At 38.3% G+C, this 14,280-nt stretch overlaps 2 protein-coding genes across 6 annotated transcripts in view; one reads left to right on the top strand and one right to left on the bottom strand.

The window, feature by feature from the left end:
• mettl15 (methyltransferase like 15) overlaps nt 1–3,571 on the bottom strand; it is a 53,696-nt gene extending 50,125 nt beyond the window's left edge. Inside the window, exons 1-2 of one of the 4 annotated variants that reach the window (XM_040129060.1) lie at nt 3,412–3,464; nt 1,428–1,679 (exon numbers count right to left, since the gene is read on the bottom strand). In XM_040129060.1, the coding sequence (XP_039984994.1) occupies nt 1,428–1,667 (240 nt within the window). In that variant the 5' untranslated portion in view covers nt 1,668–1,679; nt 3,412–3,464. Of the gene's footprint in view, nt 1–1,427; nt 1,680–3,073; nt 3,259–3,360 lie in introns of those variants that run through there. The other 3 variants (XM_040129051.1, XM_040129034.1, XM_040129043.1) reach the window with 3 other exon arrangements.
• kif18a (kinesin family member 18A) overlaps nt 2,881–14,280 on the top strand; it is a 32,583-nt gene continuing 21,183 nt past the window's right edge. Inside the window, exons 1-9 of one of the 2 annotated variants that reach the window (XM_040129021.1) lie at nt 2,881–3,006; nt 5,020–5,365; nt 6,556–6,713; nt 7,047–7,151; nt 7,739–7,849; nt 8,149–8,346; nt 11,365–11,541; nt 11,669–11,743; nt 11,881–11,978. In XM_040129021.1, coding sequence (XP_039984955.1) covers nt 5,050–5,365; nt 6,556–6,713; nt 7,047–7,151; nt 7,739–7,849; nt 8,149–8,346; nt 11,365–11,541; nt 11,669–11,743; nt 11,881–11,978 — 1,238 coding nt within the window. In that variant the 5' untranslated portion in view covers nt 2,881–3,006; nt 5,020–5,049. Of the gene's footprint in view, nt 3,007–3,522; nt 3,727–5,019; nt 5,366–6,555; nt 6,714–7,046; nt 7,152–7,738; nt 7,850–8,148; nt 8,347–11,364; nt 11,542–11,668; nt 11,744–11,880; nt 11,979–14,280 lie in introns of those variants that run through there. The other variant, XM_040129013.1, reaches the window with a different exon arrangement.

A 14,280-nucleotide genomic window follows, 5' to 3' on the forward strand; every position in this document is an offset into this window, starting at 1 on the left:
CAATAGTCATTCATATTATTATTCTCACTGCCCTCAGTGCTGTCAGTGGATTTTTGTCTGATATTAAGGGTAGGTTTTTCTCCTAACAGCAATCTATCTGTTAGTTACACCATCACTTAACCACCACAAATTTGACTGTTTAAATGGCAGCTCTGTCACAGAGTTACGTCAGAATTCAAATTTCTGATTATCTGACTGAGACTGACATAGCATGTGGCTGCCCCTACAAAGTTATAAATTAGCTATATGAATGTGTAACATGAAAATGTGCGAGCATCCTAGTAAGTTTGTTATGTTGCTGTGGTTATAGCAAAACCAGTGAAACTGCAAAATTACATATGTGTCATCTCATAAATAAATTAACAGACATCTGCAGTGAAGCAACATTTAAAACACGACTTGTGAATGTAACAATATAACATTTCCACAGAATGTCACACTAAGTGAGGTCTACAGCATGTACTGTACAAAAAAAACAAAATCTATCAAACTGTTTTTAATAGCATCTGATTGGCAAGCTGTCTTGGGACAGTTGGCAAATGGGCGGGCAGCGGAGGAGTTTCGAGGTGCTAAAGTTCAGGCAGGAGCGATGCAGCACCCTGTGTCCTGCCAACAGCCTTACAGTGGCGGAATTCCTGACTAAGTTGTTGACCCATGGCCCCCACCTGCCTTGACCATGCATTATATAGGGGGGCATCACTGCCCCTCCTATGCTGCCTGCCACACCAGAAGGCTTTTGACTCATGCCCATCTGTCCGGGTAGTACATACATTAAGTGAAAGCCAAGATACTGGCACCCTGTCCATGTCATGTGTGCCTTTATAACAAGTCGTTATATAGTGTGTGAACAGAATTTTTACCTTAGCAACAAACATCTCACCAAAGAGAGTAAGTATCAGTAAAGAGGTCATTTCTAAAAGTTATCTTCAGAATGCAATGAGATGCTATTGAGGTGTTAAATTGCACAAATTTGGAGAACTAGTTCTTAAAAGTGGTGTTATTTAATTTTTTTCCCAATCAGTGTATTTGTCACAAAACTAATATAACAGCTCTGCAATAAATCTTATCTTTGCAAAGCTCATAATATGAATTGGTTTTCATACTGTCAGGAAACTGTTGATTCAACCCTGTACTTTTTGCGGTCGTAGTTAGTGGTGAAGTTGTATTGAAATGTATGACACTGATGGGTGTTTCAAAAGTTCTGACACATATTAGAGGGATAATACATCAGGGGTTGAATACATTCTATTATCAATAATGATAATAAAAAGGAGGCCAATTACACAATTGCTTTTGTTTGAATACCTTCATATGGCACTCATTTGGTCTGAATGAATCTTTGACATATTTAAAAGAACATTTAAATGGACATTGACTATCTTAAGGACATCAAAAAGCTCGCACAAATAGCAAAGATGCAAACGTACCTGACCAGGTTGGATGTCTAAGTAATGAAGCACCTCTTTGAGCATGACAGGCGTGTGAGGAGGATTTTCAGTTGAAACAGAGGACAGCTCTTCAGATCCGTTCCAGGGACCAGGACCAGAGGATGCACCAAGAGTAGAAGAACGCAGGCTTAACTTCCATGACCTCCATGCTCTCCACACAGCCAGATTGGTTTTCCGTAATACGGGATTGGAGCGCACAGACATGTGGAAAATCATCATCCTTATAATGGTCTATGCAGAAAATAAGAGAAAAGCTATTAAGTGTTTAAGCCAATTAGGAGGAGCAAGGTTTGTAATACTGTTGAATATGGGTTAGTATTTGAAAGTTGAAGTAAGATGGTGACGGAGATATGGACTTGTGTGATTACTGATGTGAAAGGTGATCACTGATTTTAAATTAACTGACTATAAATTTTTGTAGTTAATATGCTATTGTCTGGAATTGTTGCCAAGTATATATACCAAATTATTTCATACAGGAATGCTATGTAACAGCTATGGTGCAGATAATTTTTAAGTGACTTAAGCAACTGGTTTCCAACTCGGGATGCCCAACCAAAAAAAGACAACATCAAAGCTTTAACATTTCAAGTCATTTGAAAATACTCTGAACCGTCGAACCCTTCAAATAGCATCTATCTGTGGTTCATATACTGCATCACCGTCACACCTACAATAAGATTAAGTACGTCCTTGGCTGATTAGTTAAACATTTTGGCATTTTAAATTGATATTACTGCCAGCACCAGGCACCAAAGTGAGCTACATGGTTAAAAAGGTATTCAGGTGTTTCCTGGCAACAAGATGTATTGAAAATTAGAGCTCAGTTAGTGATGTATGATTCTAATAAAATAGAAACATGTTCAGGAGCTGAAGGCATTCAATAACTTTGCACGTGGCATTGGTGAACGCAATGCAAATGTTCAATGGCAGCAAAGAATTACACTGTATTTGAAGAGGTGGCAGTACAAATACTGAGTGACCGGTGCATGATTGCTGTCAGATTGTGAGCCATACCTGCATTACAGGAATCAAAATCTCCCTCTTATACATTAGTACACGTCAATCAAAATATTATATATTGAAGGTAGGGTGAGCTATCCTTTACCAGAAGAGCAAATAAACGAGGGAATGTTTAGAGCATACGGTACATTTATTATCACTTATAAATAATTTCGTGGTTATTTGTATATGTGTTGCCTTCAATTGTCAAAAGAACAGATCACCATAACATAAAAGTGATTTTGTCTCATGACTTTGATGATTATTATACACCCCGTCACCTCTCTTGCGTCCGTCGCATTGCAATAACTTGGGTGAAAGGTGGGTAATCATCCTAAGGATAATAGGGACATTATTATTTAAAGGAGGAGGTATTTTTTTCAAGGGCCCGTGATACTTGCTACGCCCCCGTCTCGTTACTGACATGGCTACTTAGCTGCTAGCCATGAAGCTAGGAGTGAGTAGGAGGTCACAGTAGCCTGACTTCACAGCACTAGGTTGTTGGTAGCTGTTAAACGATGATTTCATTTAACCAAACGCCTGTCATCATTTAATGGTATGCTGCTATTTTGAAGTAACAAACAAAAGCACTGTTTTGGTGTGAAGAAGTTTAGCTTGCCTACCTTACTAAGAATACCAGAGCTAGCATGGAGCAAGTGTCCATGAGTGGCTGTGGGATTACAGGCTGGGAGTTACACATGCAAACACTAGTCTTAACAAAGGTTTTAAAGAGGTGTTTTTCTTAGCTTGGCTTTTAACGATAAGACTGTTGCCCTTTACTACAAAAGCGTGTACTACCAGTAACGGTATTTAGATGAGCAGCGGCTGAGTATTTTACACCTGACATGTTGGATGACCCCCACGCAGTTAGCTATACAAATTGTAAATGAATACACGAATAGGGACGCACCAGTACATTCAGTTACATTTAAAAAATAAAAAATGAAAAAAATGTTTCAACCAGGTGAACTTTGCCGGACAACTGCTGCTACACCTCAGGGAATTTAACTGTAGCTTACCGTGGTGTACCGGGGTGTAGCTCCACCTTCGACAGCAGCATGGCAGGTACGTCACTCTGGTCCGCCCCATGACCAGCGGCTCACATCCAATCTGCTACGACGGAGGAAGAGGGCTTTTTTTTTGAAATTATTGGCGCTTGCCATGTTAGCTATGGGCTTTGCTAGCGGATTTATTTTTTCTAATACGAACTATTTGTTTGTCACCAGAAAACGTTACTGTGGTAATGAAACCTAAGATAACGGTTACTGTTAAAAAGGTAAGACATAATAATCCCATCACCGTGTACCCGAAATGAAGAGAGTAACGCTAACTTACCGTTGGAAGTTGTGTGCGAGCTAGCTAGGCGTTAGCCAACCCTGCCAAATGAACCCATTCACAATTCCCTTAAGTAGATTTTAGGTTGTAAAAATGATCTTATTTTACACCATTTCACAATTTTATATTCTATATCAGCTTGTCTAGGTCTTCAGTGGAGCGCTTTGATGTTTAGACTGATATATTCAAACCCGAGACACAGTTTTAATTTATATGCTAATTATTTTTTTCCGTTGTATTACTCAAATTTCACCAAAAACAGCCTGGTATAGTTGTTTTTTTTGAAAAGTTAGGGAATTCGGCTGGAATTTATGATAAACTTGTCTGAGCTTCAACATTGTTGAGCTGCACAACATGAATTTGTAATGACTGACCCAACGGCAGGATTAGCTTCATATTCAATCGTTTGCCTTTTAAAAGCGTCATAATGCAAGGTGTGCTTGAATTCAAATTACCACCATATGCTAATATGTTAAATGGCACTTAACTAACAGTGAAACAATGTCTCTTATCTAACTTCTGTCATGACCTTTTGTGACTTAAGAGTTACTTAGTCATTACATTAAGATGTGTCTTGCCGTTATTAAGCCTCCTTGTTGTAACCTTACGGCAGGTATACTTCTTGAATTTTAATAGGAGAGAAACTGCCCCCCTGCTTCTATAACGTTAGTGCATTAGTTTCCTTCTAATGAGTAAAAATAAAGCATGGGTGTCATAGCTGTTACCTATGCCAAGGTAGGGACGACAGTGTGCATATAGTAATGTAATACTGGCCTGTACTGACCATGACAGAGAAATGTTGAAACCATGCTCTACATAATCTGTACCAAGAGCAAATTCTGCCTGCCTGGTTATGTGATTGTTTAACAATGTAATTTTGATTTGACTTCTCTCTGATTAGCAAGCATATCAATTGTTATTGTATCTGCAATGCCATCGAGGATAAGATGAGATAAAACTATCAGGGAGGCAGAAGAAACTTGGCAGTTTCATTTATATAGCCCAAAATCACAAATTTGCCTCAGAGGGTGTCACAGTCTGCACATATGACACCCTCTATCCTTAATACCTCATCTTGACACAAAGTTGAGTTAATACACCTTCTGTCTCCTGTCCATTTTCCCAGTTTCTCTCTTGGTTTGTGTGATATAATTACAATGATATTCAACATTACATTAGTGTTTTCAATTTATAATGTGGGAAATGTAGTTAACCCTTTGTTTTTGTTTTGTAGCAACACTTCAATTGATGCAGAGTGACCACAATGGCAAGTGCAGTGTGCAGCCATGTAAAGGTGGTTATTCGGGTGAGGCCAGCCGACGACAATGAGAAGCGTGAAAACTGTCGAAATGTGGTCCAGGTTGTTGATAACCACATGCTCATTTTTGACCCCAAAGAAGAGGACATATCATGTTTTGGGTCACAAAGAGTACGAAACAGAAACATCAACAAGAGGGCTAACAAAGACCTTAAGTTTGTTTTTGACCATGTCTTCAGCGAGAACTCTACTCAAGTTGACATCTTTGAGAACACCACCAAAGGAGTGTTGGACGGTGTGATGAATGGATTTAACTGCACAGGTACCAAATAAATAAATATAATCTCTGTATTAAAGCTGCACCAGGCTGCCAAACATGTTAGCAAACTTTTCACCATATCTACCACAGTGATGATAGGTGATATCAACAAAGGTGATGATAGGTCAATGTTGTGTTTACAACTTGTTTCCGCTGCCCACAACTGCACAAAAATATCTGATATTGCAGGTTTGATAGTACAGCTGCAATATATACCCGTAATGTAATGTAGGCTTACCTTAAAATGAGTACACCATTTTAAACACATCTAGCAACTGAATGACACTTTACATTATCTATGTTTTGCTCCTTACTCCTTTTGGAAGGCCAAGCTCTGACTGTATACAGCCACTAGCTGCACAAAAACTCCAGGTACTCTGCCTGACTCTGAAGGTTGAAGCTGTGGATGTGATATATTATTGTTTGGACTACAGCTGCATTTGTGATTGTTTTGATGTGGACAGATATTGCTACAGTAACTGTACTGTGACTACTATTCCTATTAACGTCAGCAAAGAAAGCATTGTTAAGCCACACAGGATTTGAACCCCCGGTGCTTCTATCACATATTACAGATGTGTTACCAATACACCACAGGAGTTAAAGAAAACAGTAGCTTCATTACAACTCTCAGCCAGCACAACCATGTCAGTTCATTAATCACAAACAATGCCTGCATGTAGTAATTTTTACAGCCCTTAAAAACTGTGTCGCAGCCATAATCATTCCAAAGCACAACCATGTCAACAGCCACAATCACAAACAGCAACAGCCAAAGCGATATCATCCCATGGCTAAAGTCATAATAAGAGTCATAGTCTGTCAGAATCAGCCACAGCAGCAGCCAGTTATAATAAGACAGTGTAGAGAGCTAGGTTAAGAAGCTCCATAGCTCCTCTAGTTATCTTGCTGCAATTTAACCTACCACCACTGATATAAATGGACCTTCATGAAGGTAGGATTTATTGCACGACTGTTAGACTATTAGACTTTTCTAGTTTTAGCTAGGTGTATATACTAAACTGGCAACTGAGCGTATACTGGATGCAGTGTGTTGAATGGTATTACATAACCAAATATTTTGGAATTTTATTTGGTCCAGTGGTGTGCAATAAGCATTGCTATTATATATACGTTTTATTTTATAGTAATGTCACTCAGTTGTCTTTAATTCAATCATTTTTCAATTGTAGTGTTTGCCTACGGTGCTACCGGAGCAGGCAAGACACATACCATGCTAGGCTCACAAAATGACCCTGGGGTCATGTACCGTACCATGAAAGAGCTGTTCAAACGCATGGATGATGCCAAGGAGGAGAAAGAGTTTGCTGTTGCATTCTCATATCTTGAGGTGAATATTTGAGTCTATATTGTTCTGCTGTTTGTTTTGTTCTTTTTGTTATCTGTATTAGTGCATAACCTGTTCATTTTTGTGTTAAAGTGATTCTAATACTTTGACTGAAGGGTTTCAGTTGTAATATTCTTTGGATTGTGAACCACGCTACATTTGTCTAATGGCACTGCAGCAGTTACACAGTGCGTTAATGGCTTTAAAAGATTTCAGTGGTAACTCTTATCCTATACCAAGCCTTGCCCTGACCATACATTTTTGTCTTGACTGATCTCTTGAGATGGTTTAAATGGATTTGCTGCTGTTTGCTGTTATTTTTTCATTTGTTTACAGGTTTACAATGAACAGATCAGAGACTTGTTGGCAAATACAGGCCCTCTTGCAGTGAGAGAGGACAGCACTAAAGGAGTGGTTGTTCAGGGCCTCACACTGCATCAGGTTAGGAGCAACATGTATCATATACACTCCCACTAGCATCATAGAGCTTATTAAAGTTAAATACTGGTGTCACTGCAAAGTGCGTTTATTACGGTCAGTCTGATTTACATTTCCCTCAGTTTTTTTGCATACATAATGTAATGTTTTTACTTAGAAAATCATATTTTCCAAGTCTGTAGAGGTTGTACAAGAATACATGACAAGAAATGGGCTCCCCTGTAAGCACTGGTATTTAAAAATGCACTTCCTATGTTAAGACATTACCAAAAAATAGTGTGAATGAGAAACTTAAGCTTTGTGGTGTCATCGATTATACAGGTTAAGTGTAGACTGTAAGACAGTATGTTAGGTGTTTTCTCAAGTAACTGAGAAAATGGTCAGATCTGCCAATAAAGAAAGTTCTTTCTAAAAGTACTGTCCATTTCTTGTTCTATATAACTAGGTTATATATACAGACTATTTAATGTTGAGCCCCCTCGCTGTTCTGTTGCTTTCATGTTGAAATGCTCTGCAGTGGTTCCTTTTACTGGCTCACACACCATCTATGGCTTTTTTTTTTTTTTTTTTTAATGACTATATATATACAGCCCAAATCTGCAGAGCACATTCTTGAGGCTTTGGATTGTGGCAATCGAAACAGGACACAACACCCCACTGATATGAATGCCACCTCTTCCCGGTCCCATGCTGTATTTCAGGTATTTCAGTTCAGTCTTATTGATATCCCAAAGGACAATTAGGCTGTAGTATGATGTCATGACTTAAAATAATAAAACAACATAAAAAGACTATAACTAACAAGAGAAGAAACATAAATGCAAAAGGTTAACTGCAACTGTTTCCACTCCCAAATTTCAAGGATGCAATTACTAATATATTCCATTTATAGGATAATAAGTACTTTAAATATCTTGTTTCACTGCAAACATGTAACAATGCATTACAGTTTGCTTCTTAACTGTCTTAAATTGACAGTTTTGCGTTCTTTTTTTTCCAGATATATTTGAGACAGCAGGACAAAAGTGCCAGCCTCAATCCTAACGCCTGTGTTGCCAAAATGAGCCTGATTGATCTGGCAGGCTCAGAGAGGGCCAGCGCCACCAACGCCAAAGGGGCACGTTTGCGGGAAGGTGCTAACATCAATCGCTCACTCCTTGCCCTAGGAAATGTTATCAATGCTCTTGCTGACCCAAAGGTAAATTTGTATTACCCTACATATAGTGTATACTGTATATAACATACAGAAGGTTTGAAAAATTACACAACAACCCAATGAAGGAGAACTTTTCATTTTAATTAGTTAAATCACAGTCACCATGGATATAGATATCGATTTCTATTTGCTGAGACTGCGATCTCTCGCATCTGTCAATGACAGCTGGAAGTTCAAATTAGGGATCCCTTAAAAAAAGAGTTAACATTCAAACAGTGTTGTGTGCTTGTTGTAAAAGTCAGCATCTTAAATTTTGATTGCAAAGAACCCTCTGGTTAGTAAGGAGAGCTGCACACAGCAGCATCTGTCAGACTAGAAAGTGAACAAAGTGGTTGGTTAGCTCGGTATCAAATTAAAGTTAAAATTATGATTTACTTAGAAACTTTTGAAATAACGTTACACAGTGCCTTACAAATAAGTTAAAACCAACAAAAGTAATCAAATACACACAAACATTACACAAATAAATAACTAGTCAGACTTCAAATGAAAATTGCAAAGCGAAAAACTTAAGATATGGGCTGCTGACAGATATGCTTTAGATGTAGAATCTTAGGTTCTGTGTAATTGCATTGATATAATTTAGGTTGTCTGTGGCATTACAGGCTCTATGCTCTATCACAAACTACAGATGTTTATACCATGTATACAGACAGTCTGACGAAGAATGTTTATACTAGTATGCTGTCATTCTCATTAGTCACAGCACCTTTTAAAATGTATAACATGTAGATGTGTCCAGAGATAGGCACTGAAAAATTGCAATGCAGGCAATGTGCTCAAACACAGTGAATGTTCAGAGTTCTACACACATCACAAACTACTAGCAGATGAAATGTTTTGTATTTGGCATTGTTTTTATGGTTGTATTTGTTTAGCAAACCGTCAGTGAATATGGAAATTTAGCATCATTTTCTTAAGATTATTATAGTGAGAGAGCCTGGGAAGTGGAGATTCAACTGAGTATTTGGGTATTTTTTCTTTTCAGTTGCATACATTAACCTGTCAAACAGTCTTCTCATTTTACACACCAGTCTCAAGGGATGAGGCGCAAGCAGGGTACATGCATTTAGGAAGTGCTGTGCAAATGTACCACAGCCATGTTGAAATGCGATGCTTCTTCAACAGGTTAGTTCATTCTTTGGTAAAACTGTGTTCTTCAACGGACACTGTCCAGATACTATTATATCCTCCTCACCATTCTTGAGTGTTGCAGTCGTGGCCTGTAGAATAGTTTGATCTGCTCAGGCTGCAACAACCACCACTAATTACCACTCCTTCTCCTCCCTATCCTCATGGTTATTGGTGCTCCAGTGTTCACTGTTAGCAGACAAGGAATTCATGTTGTGGCCATTGTTTACAGGAAAGAATGTCCCCACTTGTGTCTGGGCTGACAAGCCTTTCGCTTGAGTGAGAAGAATGTTTGATACTTATGTTTGGGCTGTTCAGTATGTCATCTTCATGCCATGCTGCACAGAGGTTTTTGTTGTAAGTTGTTTGCCTTAGGCAATGTCCAAGCTAATGCAGATACATTTTATGACAAATCTTTTCACTCTATGTTGGCCTTCCATCCACACAAGGCCAGTGTGTCCAACCAACGAAAATGGGGCTCTCTGAAAATGAAAGTACATTTGATATTGCCAATCTTGCTTAATTGTGTGAACAGAGAAAGGTGAGCTTTTTGAAAATTCTCATGTGTGGTTGTCAACATCTTCAGACATGATCAGGTTCTTGGCAGCAATGTTACGAATCAAGCTTTCTGTCACAGTTAGCAGTCATTAACTTTGTTGACTAAGCCTAAAACCCGTTCCTGCTTCACAGTAAAGTCCTTACATCGTTAGGCCTGTGGGAGCTTTAATTCTGAAGCAGTGACAAAAACGGTTAAATTTTAATATATTGTCTGTGTTACATATGTAACTGCAGCACCGATTTTGCTCCCAGAAATGCTGCCTGATTGTTGATAGAGATTGGTGGCAGAAGGTGGAATAAAATTTTCTCTGCATTAGTGTAGAAATGTCTTTAATCCTTCAGAACCCAGCTCTCGTTTTTTGTGGCTGCTTAACACCTCCCATTCACACCAGTGCAGGTCCCTACATTCACTTGTAAACTGCAGGGTGTTGTTTTTTTATAGTGAATCTTTGACAGATTGAGTACAATTGACCAAACTAATGGATTAGACCTGCTCAAATGTTCATTTGACTAATGGAGTCACAACAAACATTTGAGTTTAATGAAATATGGTTGTTTTACTTTTCGATACAGATTTGAATGCCTGTACTTATCAAAAGGATTCTCTAAATTGGCACAGCTATCCTGAAGCTATCCTGAAACTCCCCAGACCTGACATAAACTATAAATTGGGTTTTTGAATCTAAATGTAGGCTTAGGGATTTTCCAGGAAGAAGTGCAGACACAGCTGAGAAGTCCAAAAGAGATCATTTTACACTCGTTTGTTACTTAACTTCAGTTTGACTTTCTGCAATTCCAATGCCCGTGAGATTGTGACCCACCTAAGCAGCTGTAGTTTATCTAATACCATTATTACAGACTGAGATGTTATCATAGACCAGCTGCAAAAAGACCCCAGACCAGTACGATGGATGGACGTTGCCTGTTTTAAATCTTAAATTTACACTCCATACTGAATTTTGTTCCCCATAAGGTTTATTGGTCCCCACCAAATAGTGTAATTTGACTAAGCTTCTCTTGTGGAGCTTGTCCAGATGGAGAATGCATATTAAGGCACACCTCACATGTGTGCTCCTCTACATACCACAGAAAAACTTTCTCTTTCTTTACTTCTGATTTTCGTCATATTTGACAGAAGTAGTGGGTTCACAGATTCTGTATTTTTTCCTTTCAAACTTCATTTGATTTATTTTCTAAGAAACTGGAACCCCAAGAGTTTTTCATATTTTCTGAGTTGCTTGTTTGTGTATACCAAACATCCAAAATGGTTTTATTTCTTGGGCTAATTTCCACTGTTCTCATTTGTTTCAGAGTAAGAAAGCTCATATACCATACAGGGACAGCAAGCTGACACGGATACTTAAAGACTCCTTGGGAGGCAACTGCAGGACGGTTATGATTGCCAATGTTAGCCCCTCATCCAAGTCATATGATGACACCCACAACACACTTAAATATGCCAACAGGGCCAAGGAGATTAAGTCCTCGGTTAGTATTAAAGTTATCCTATTGTTTTATAATTGTTAATTGTAATATAACTTCTGTGGTTCTTGGACTATAAATGTATGAAATCCTTTTAAATCATAACATTTTTCTCTCTACCCTTACCTATCAGCTGAAGAGTAATGTTGTAAGCTTGGACAGTCACATTGGCCAGTATGCAGTGATATGTGAGAAGCAACGGCAAGAGGTAATATGAAACAACCAACACACCATGCTGAGTATAAAAAAAATAAATAAATAAAAATCCATAAAATCCTCCAGAAAATTGTCATACTTAACATTCATTTCTGACTTTTATCTTAATGTTTGGTTGCATTTCTAAAGATTCTACAGCTGAAGCAGAAACTAAAGGAATATGAGGAGCAGAAAATGGTGCCTGGGACTTCTAACATGACATCCCAGAAACAAACAGAGTTCAAAAGGTAAGCATGCACGAGTGTGATTCAGAGTGTAACCTGAGACATAACAGTAGTGTTCTCTTTATGTGTCAAATCGTTTTAATTGTGAACATTGTAAATGAAATACAGGCACTGATTTTAGACACAGAGCACATAGCCTGCAAATGCCAGTATATTATACAGTGGAGATACATTCGTGGGACCTGTGGTTTTACAAGTGGTTCTGATGGCTTTAGATCCAGTAAAATTTATAATGAAGTGGATCAAGCAGGGTTAGGTGTAATTAGGTATGGTGGTCTAGGTTGTAGAATCAACAATGATATTCCAATAGACAACCTTTTTTTTTTTTTTTTTTTTAAGGATTTGTCTTTATCAATTTGTTTATTTATTGACATTTTTGGTGCACTAATTATTAGGTGCAATGAAAATGTATCAAACTTTTTTGATTCATTTTAATTTTCATCACCCCTAAAGTTCTGCAGGCCAAATCATTTAATAAAAGCTGTTGAACAATGAGTACAGCCGGAGTGTGTGGTGTTGATTCTCAGTGGGATCAGCAGAATTAGCATCACATTTAGATTATATTGAGTCATTAAATGCAGTGTTTATTTTAAACATATGGCTTACTAGAGTATTATGTGGTGAGTGGCATAAACATGCTGTTTTGTATAGATATTGGTTGTGCAATTCTTCACACATATAAACATAGAGTATACATATATTTTAAGAATATCAATTAATATTTATAGTACAGCCAGTCCAATTTAGATAAAATAAATATGAACATTAAAAATGCCTGTATCTAAGTTTTCCTTTTAACAGTTATGTAGTTGTTGTTATATCATGACCTGTTGTTCAACCACCAATCTGTTTTCTGACGCTGGTCCCAGTGTATGTCATTGTTGTAGCAGACTAAGCAAAGTAGCCTTTAGAGAGAAGAGTTAGGCTTTAGAAGCTCCTCTCCCTGCCCACTTTCTCTGGGGGGTCCGAAGGCATTCCCAGGCCAAATGGGATACACGTATAATCCCCCCAGTGTGCTCCAGGTCTGCCTCTGGGTCTCCTCCCAGCCGGACGTGCCTGAAGTACCTACACAGGTAGGCGTCCATGGCGCATTATAATCAGACATCCCAACCTCCTCAACTGGTTCCTTACAATGTAAAGGAGCAACAGTTCTACTACAATTTCTCTCTGGATGTTTGAACCCCTCACCCTTTTACTAAGGGGCCTAAGCACCCTTTGAGGAAAACACGTTTTGGCCCCTTTGTATCCGCGATCTCGTTCTTTCTGTCATTACTCAGAGCTCACGACAGTCTGGTACAATACCTGTGTTATTTCCTATTACATATCAATACACCTGTGAATCTCATGCTCAATCCTCACCTCACCCATGAACAAGAACAAAAAATATTTGACTTCACTTGACTGTTCACTTCAACGGCACCTTGTTCGGTCGTTAGACTTGGAGGTGCTTAACACCACCCAGTGCCAGTGAAGGTCACAGTTCAATGAAGCTAGCAGAACTACAGCATTGGCAAAAAGCAGTGACACAGTTCTGAGGTCACCAAACTAAATGCTCTCTACTCCTGGGCTGCAACTAAAAATAATGTCTGTCTGTAATTTTTAAATGGTGACCCACAATGTTTTCTATAATGAATATGGAGAGATCAAAGAAAGTGAAAAAACTGTTGTGGCTGGTAATTTTTTGATTGTGTTTGGATAGCCTATCTTCACCCTTTACATAAACACAATCCCAAAGTTCAAATGTAGTTTTCAACTAGGAGTAGCAATTTCAAGGTCTGGTGCACCAGAAAAATGTTGCTAAAAGAGAAGCAAAGCACCTTTGTGGGTTTTTTTTTTTTTTTTAATTTTTTAGTTCGTTTGTTTTCTTTGTTTGTTTTTGTTTTACTTAAAGCAGTTCTACCTGCTTCGATTGGTATCACACAGTTAGTGGTCAGTGTGGATATCATTAGTTGAAAATGCCAGCTGCTGTTTATTTATATGTTTGTGCTGCCATTTGCACACACTGACAACACAGTGCATTAGTGGAGTTTTTGACTGCTGACCTACCAACAGTGTACTGGAAGCAAAGAGTCAGAATTGATGAAAATACTGCTGAATTGCTAATAAAAGCCTTAATCAGTTCCTATACCTTGTGTAGATCAGCTCACAGCTTCCCAGGTTTACCTAATATTTTATAATATCTAAACAACTAGTTTGTGTTACTGTTTTGTTTGTGTTACTCCCATGAAATGCTATCCCATGAAATGGGTGTTTGAACCTCCTGGAAAACTGTTACTTCCTGGAAAACCATGCATCTTCAGTGATG

Source organism: Xiphias gladius, chromosome 1 (genome assembly GCF_016859285.1).
Source record: "Xiphias gladius isolate SHS-SW01 ecotype Sanya breed wild chromosome 1, ASM1685928v1, whole genome shotgun sequence".
NCBI classification, from domain to species: domain Eukaryota; kingdom Metazoa; phylum Chordata; class Actinopteri; order Istiophoriformes; family Xiphiidae; genus Xiphias; species Xiphias gladius.